Consider the following 6835-nt stretch of genomic DNA (forward strand, 5'->3'; position numbering starts at 1 on the left):
AGTGTGTCATCTTCATGTAAAGTAGCTGAATTCCCTCCTGTTATCATGTCATAGTGTAGTGAGTGCTTGTGGAGGGTGCCTTATTCCTGTATTTTCCCTTATTTGTTAGTCATATTGATGTGTACACAGATATAGACACTTGTTTCATCCTTTCTTCTGGTTCACTTCTATATCTTTTGCCTCCAGTCATTCTCATCGCATTTATAAGAATTTTTCACTTCTTTAGGTGACGTTAGGAGATTTTTTTTTTTATTATTATTTATTTATTTATTTAGTTTATTCATTTATTATTATTTTTTTTTTATAGGTCCTTTTTTTTTTCCATTCTGTCCTCGGGAATTTTTCACATATTTGGGCTTCACTCTGAGACTTTTGAGATCTGTAACAACCCATTAACAAGCTTGTCTCTCCACAGTGGTACCCAGAGGTGCGGCACCACTGCCCTAACACACCCATCATCCTGGTCGGTACCAAGCTGGATCTGAGGGAGGACCGAGACACTCTAGACAAGCTCAAGGACAAGAAGCTATCGCCCATCTCATATCCCCAGGTTAGTTGTGATGGTGGTGGTATTGATAGTGATAGGTATTGTTGTAGGAGTTAGGAAAGGTGATGGTAATAGCAGATCAAATTGTAGTTGTAGAGGTTGAGAATTGTGATGTTTGTAGCAGTGAAATTTTTCTGTTAGAGATTGTGATAGTGGATTTTTGTAGCAGAAAGTTAGAAAATATGCCCCAAAAATCTTGAAGCTAAACTGAATGGGTATTAGCAGTTTGAGAGTTGAATAGAAACAATATAGCACCTCTCCATTGCTACACTGCTGCCTGGCATTGGTTGCAGGCAAATGTGGCACTAAGGAGGAGGTGTGCAGTGAATTTGAAGCTGCAGCAAAATAATGAACAGAATTTGAACTCGCAGAAATTCTTGTTTATATCTCAAGATGTTTGTAAATTGGGGAGCCTCTGTATACCAGTTATTTGCAACCTTTAGGGGATGATTATTATTTGCAGATTGAGTGGAAGGGAGAAAGTAGACATGTGATAGTTACCATGTTCCTCTTGCAGGGTCTGTCCATGGCAAAGGAGGTCGGAGCCACGAAGTACCTGGAGTGCTCAGCCCTCACTCAGAAGGGCCTCAAGACGGTATTTGACGAGGCCATCCGAGCCGTGCTTTGCCCCATCAAGCCACCCAAGCCCACTCGCAAGTGTAGGATCCTCTAAGGGCAGCTGCTGTGCCCAAGAGAGGGTTCCGTCAATCTCTAGCAGTGGCCAATGAACAGCCTCTCCCCTCGCCTGACATGTTGCCCCGAGTGCCAGACTAGTTCATCCAAGGCTACGGTTCTTGTCTTATTTTTTCACCTCTTCATTCTCTTCCTCTTTTTCTTCTGACCCATTGTAACCTTAATGCTTTAGCTTTAAGGAAATTATCATTGACCTTGCACTATTTGTCAGGGTGAAAGGGAGACTCGTGTGTGTGTGTGTGTGTGTGTGTGTGTGTGTGTGTGTGTGTGTGTGTGTGTGTGTGTGTGTGTGTCTGCGCACGCACGTAAATCAACAAGTATACATATTTGTTGTGGCTTCATAGCCTAACTTTTTTTCCCACATAAGGATATTTGCCACAGTCAGTCCCAGAGTTAAACAAAGAGTGACATCAATGGCAACAACATTTACCACCTCAAAAATCCTGCAAATCCACTGGGATAAACTTTGAATCCTTTCACAGAAGCAACCATTGAAGCTGAGAAGACTTGGGACACCTTGTCTTACTCTCCGTACAAAATCAACAAGGGAGAGTTTCCTTTCTTTGTTTCTTACACTCTTGGGCTAGAAAGCTTATCTATGTTTACAGGAACATAGGGCACTGGGGGTGGGCTGTACAGTTGTGTGTGGTGTGTGTCTGTGTATGTATGTATGTATGTATGTAGCTTCACTCCATCCCCACCAGACTGCCAGCCTGCTCCTTCTCATTGCCACCACACGTGGAATCCTATTACTTATATATGTTACATTTGTATTTTTGGGGGCAAAGTATATACCAACATTTAGGGATTTATTTCTTTTCTTTTTTATTTTTGCATCAGTAGTGTAGACAAACATATAGCAGTGGAAGATGTACTGCAAAATTTAATTGGAGAGTAAGTACATTCATCTACTTTTGGCCAAGATTCAACCAGTTTAAGAGAGAGAGAGAGAGAGAGAGAGAGAGAGAGAGAGAGAGAGAGAGAGAGAAGATAGATTATTTGTGCCTTGGTATGTTACTTTCAAGAGAAGTATAACCATTTAATTTTTTGTGGTGCGTAGGGAGACTTTTTTGTGATGTGCACTGGATGAGTGAAAAAAAAAAGAACAAAAGAAAGATTTGTACAAGAAGTGCTGGATCCTGTGAGTGGCAAGTGTGTGTGTGTGTGTGTGTGTGTGTGTGTGTGTGTGTGTGTGTGTGTGTGTGTGTGTGTGTGTGTGTGTGTGTGTGGTGAGCTAAGAACACTGTAAGGGTGCTAGTGGAATGAGAATGAGTCTAAGTGCAGGTAACACATGTGGAGTGGTGAGGTGTTAGGGTGATTGCTGAGGTGGTGAGTGTGCTGTTAGAGGGAGGAGTAGGTGGTCATGGCAGTGGTGGTGATGGAGTGAAATTCTTTACTCTCCTAGCCAGGCAGGGAAAGAAAAGTTTTGTTTTTCAGTGCAGGAGAATTGGATGTGACTTGCAATAGCTAACAATCTTTCTGGGGTCTAAGGAGCATTTAGTGTTGTGGCTCATTGCACTAACACATAAATGTGCTTGAAAAAAAAAAAAAAAATTAAAGGCGATTGCTTCTGATATCTGTGATTATGATCAGTATGGTAAATGTCTAACCTTTTCCTGTAAGAAATGTCATAGTAGCTTATGCACAAAACTACTAATGAGACATGATTGGGTAGTGCTGTTTATAGTTGTATTCAGACTCCTCACAGCTGCCGGTCTGCTGGCCTCATCTCATCAGTGAATCTTTCTCCCTGAGCCGTGGGGACACCAGCAGTTCCTGGCTTTAGAATTTTGTAAAAATATAAAACTTCTATTATACATAAGATGTAAATGGATACCAAGAAAATTGTGATTTTTGTGATGTGTGGACTGAAGAAGCCTGACCGACGCTTCCACGTAGTTAGTGAAGAAAACAAGAAGGAGCTGTTGTTGAGATTCTTCATTTGTCGTGTCTCGTGCTGAGCCCCAGTGCTGCGCCTCCGGGGGCCACACCGCTGCTGCCACCGTCACTGTCACCTCCTCCCTTACCGCACCCAGGCTGGCAGTCCCCCCGGTGAGGCATGGCAGGCGGGGCATCACTGGGGTTAAGGATATGTTTTTTGTCATATATCCATGACTCATTCAATACCATTACAGAGAAATCAGATGTAGTGTAGCATTTGTGCTCAGATAGTTTGGTAATAACATACTGCAGACTTCACGAGCCTCTTCATTACATACAAAAGAAATATTTATTCATGACGGAATCATTGCATGTTCTATTGTTGTTGTTTTTTATTAAGTTGCTTAACAGTAAGTGTTAATGGTGAAAAATATTGCTTGTACATAAAGTTTTATATCTGCCGTACTGCGGTCATGCTGGATCACGTAAGATAATGTCAAGGATAAATCGCTTTTACCATAAATTGAATATTTTTGAGTGCATCTCCTCTGTGCTAGTATATATATATGTACAAGTATAATATTATCAAGGTATTTGTCACATATACATACTGGACACTGTTGTATTAAAAACCTTAAATAGTAGTAAGTTTCCAAGACCCCCAAGCTTGGGGGCGATTGTGCCCGTGCCGTCACCCCCAGGCAGCAGGGAGCTGTGGGCCGCCAGCTGCAGCAGTGTGGCAACTGAGCCACAGCTGCTGCAGTTGTGGAAATAGGAGGTTGAGAAATGTCAGACACCTTCTTCCACCTTTCCATAAGTAAGCGCAGAATGTGATGTCTTTTGTGTGTCATTTTGTCAGAAGGCATCATAGACAAGTACAGGCTGCCACAGAACTGTCCTTGCCTCCTTGGTCTGAAAAGAGATCACTGTGGCTCCTTATTAGTTTATTATTTATTGATGATATATGTACAGACAGAGTATCGCTATTGTGAAATTAAGTAACTCTTCAACCTTTGTGACAACCTCTCAAACAACACAAGCTCAGTCACACCACAAGGAGGAAAGGCACTTCTTGGGCAGCCTGCACCAAGCCTCCCATAGGATGAAAAAAGAAAATATGAGGAGGTTGATGTGAAATTCTGTCAAACCTTTTCTTCTTCCATCTTTTCATTATTATGTGTAGGATGTGATTGATGCCTTTGCTATGTGAATTTTCTAAGGGTATGTACCAGCCTCCCTGACTTTCTCAAGATGATGTACAGTATTGCTGACACAGATCAGACACCAGACCAGCAGGACATAATGATGTACTTTAAAAGAGGGAACCTTGTTTGGTGTATGTCTTGCTGCCCCCTCAGGTAATGAGAAAAAGCCTTGCATTTTGTCAACTTTATATTATGAGGGTTAAAACACTACTACTGTATCCTGTTACCTCTTGGACCAGTGTCAGTAGGAAAACTATTTCAACAATTACCACATACTACTAATGCTGCTACTACTACTACTACCACCACCACTACTATTAATAAAGGCATGTTGCTACCATTCCTGACAAGTCCAGAGATGACATAGATACACACTTCATAACAGCATTGTCTTGTAATCAAGTAACTGACGAGGGAGGACTCTTGTCTTTATATATGCTTATAAGTACATAATACACTGACCCCTGAGGTTTCTCTCTCTCTCTCTCTCTCTCTCTCTCTCTCTCTCTCTCTCTCTCTCTCTCTCTCTCTCTCTCTCTCTCTCTCTCTCTCTCTCTCTCTCTCTCTCTCTCTCTCTCTCTCTCTCTCTCTCTCTCTCTCTCTCTCTCTCTCTCTCTCTCTCTCTCATAGTGCATTGCGGCCATCCTCTTGTGAGAGGTGTGCTCTACAACAGGTAAATTTTCTTGCTTAGAATATGATTAATTTTTTCCCTTCATTTATTGCTTTCATCTTCCTTCCTTCTGTCCTTCCCATCCACCCTTCCTTTCTCCTCCTCCTCCTTATCTATCTCACTTGGTGGCTCCCTGATGGTGATGGTGGTGGTGGTGATCAGGGTCTTCTAAAGTGCCAGGGTTTTTGGTGCTAATGTGCTTACAATGTGTGGTTACTAGATGTGGTTTTCATCCCCACCCTTCCAAACCAACACACTTTTTGATTTTTATAATGTTAGATTTCTTGATAGCTTTCCTGCCCTTGGTCAACATACACAGATATCAGTAATTCAGCAATGTAAGGATTCCATGGTTTGTTGTTGCTGGCTTTTATTTCTCACGATATGATTTGTAGTTTTGAAAATATCCAGTGTATGTATATATCTTTTCTTAATACAATATCCTATAATAATTCATTTACAATTGGGAATTTATTGATCATTTTTGTTAATTTGCTCATTACATTTTAAAATACATTAAAAGTATCTACTTTGTTTTCATTGGTGCTTTATCAAGGCTTACACTGAACCATGCTCATAACCATTAAGCTGAAACTTTGCACTTCAAACTGCATTCTCAAGCACCTTCCTACATTGTCTCAAGTTGTAATAGCTTGTATCAGAAGTGGGGTTTTCAAGGGTATTCTAATGAATGTAGTGATAACGGGGTTTTACGTCATTAAGATAAAGAAACAAGAAATAGTCATGAAAATCCAACTACGTGACTTGAAGATAGTGCATATTGGGGGAGGTGTTTGAGAATACAGGCCTCAGTGTCTTAGATTAGCATCATCTGCATCTAACCTAACCTGACCTTTAGTAATGCCCTGGATGTCTACACTTCCTCCTCCTCTTTATGCACCATGTGTTTTTCACTTTATTCTGATGCATTGATTTGAATTTGCTGGTTTCCAAGTACTTTCTTGAGTCTTCCATGGATAAAGTGATGTCTTTGTTGGTAATCTTAATCTTAAAAATCTTTCTGTCCCACCTTTCTTTTACTCCCCTCATTCCACCCTTCACCTTCCTCTGTGGGTCAACTCTTACAAATGAAAAATGTCTAGATATGAAGTTCCATCCATTTTGTCTCAGCTGTGCTGCCGAAATTGCTAAGAAGAGTTAACAAAGCGAGTAGGTACTAACAATAATATCCTTGTCTGGTACATTACTACTGTATGAGAAGAGAATATTGTACACACACTAAAGAAAAAGAACAATTGTTGCTACATCGGCTACGATGAGAAGGAATCAAGATATGGTTGTTTGATGGGCACAAATCCAACACAAACTTGGGGACACGTGTAGAGCCACTTCCAGCCCGGCGCGGGGTGTCGCACCGCTCGCCACCTCGCCGCCCTGCCGGCCTCGCCAACACTCCTCATCTTTCGCGCGTAGCCTATAATTATTGTGCACAAAGTTCAGTGATTACCATGTTCAAGTTTGTAAAGTGTTTTTACATTTGTAAATAGTGATGTCAAAGTAATGAATAATAAAACTGTATAATTATTTTACTCAATATTTCTTGTCTCCATCTAGTTTAATAGAGTGAAGAGTGAGATTAGATTGGGCATAGAAATTTGGGCAGAAAGTATTAGTTTATAACTTTTCAAGAAAATGAGGAGAGATGTGTTGGATGCCAAGGATTTTGATGGATCCGATCAGTGTGGTACTTTGACTTCGCTAGTGATGAGGTGATTGGGAGCAGTGGTAGAGGGAAGGTGGGAGAATAAAGGCTGGTTCACAGGTGTCAATATACGACTGAAGTTGCGAGTCGCTAGAAGTATCGACTGAGCCCCTCTA

General features: G+C 41.1%; 1 protein-coding gene across 3 annotated transcripts in view; it reads left to right on the forward strand.

The window, feature by feature from the left end:
* LOC123515372 (ras-related protein Rac1) overlaps positions 1-6546 on the forward strand; it is a 59940-nt gene extending 53394 nt beyond the window's left edge. For all 3 annotated transcript variants that reach the window (XM_045273887.1, XM_045273886.1, XM_045273888.1), the window contains 2 exons: positions 416-550; positions 1065-6546. In XM_045273887.1, the coding sequence (XP_045129822.1) occupies positions 416-550; positions 1065-1220 (291 nt within the window). In that variant the 3' untranslated portion in view covers positions 1221-6546. The remainder of the gene's footprint in view (positions 1-415; positions 551-1064) is intronic.
* Positions 6547-6835: the final 289 nt, after the last annotated feature.

This window comes from Portunus trituberculatus, chromosome 39, assembly GCF_017591435.1.
Source record: "Portunus trituberculatus isolate SZX2019 chromosome 39, ASM1759143v1, whole genome shotgun sequence".
NCBI lineage: Eukaryota > Metazoa > Arthropoda > Malacostraca > Decapoda > Portunidae > Portunus > Portunus trituberculatus.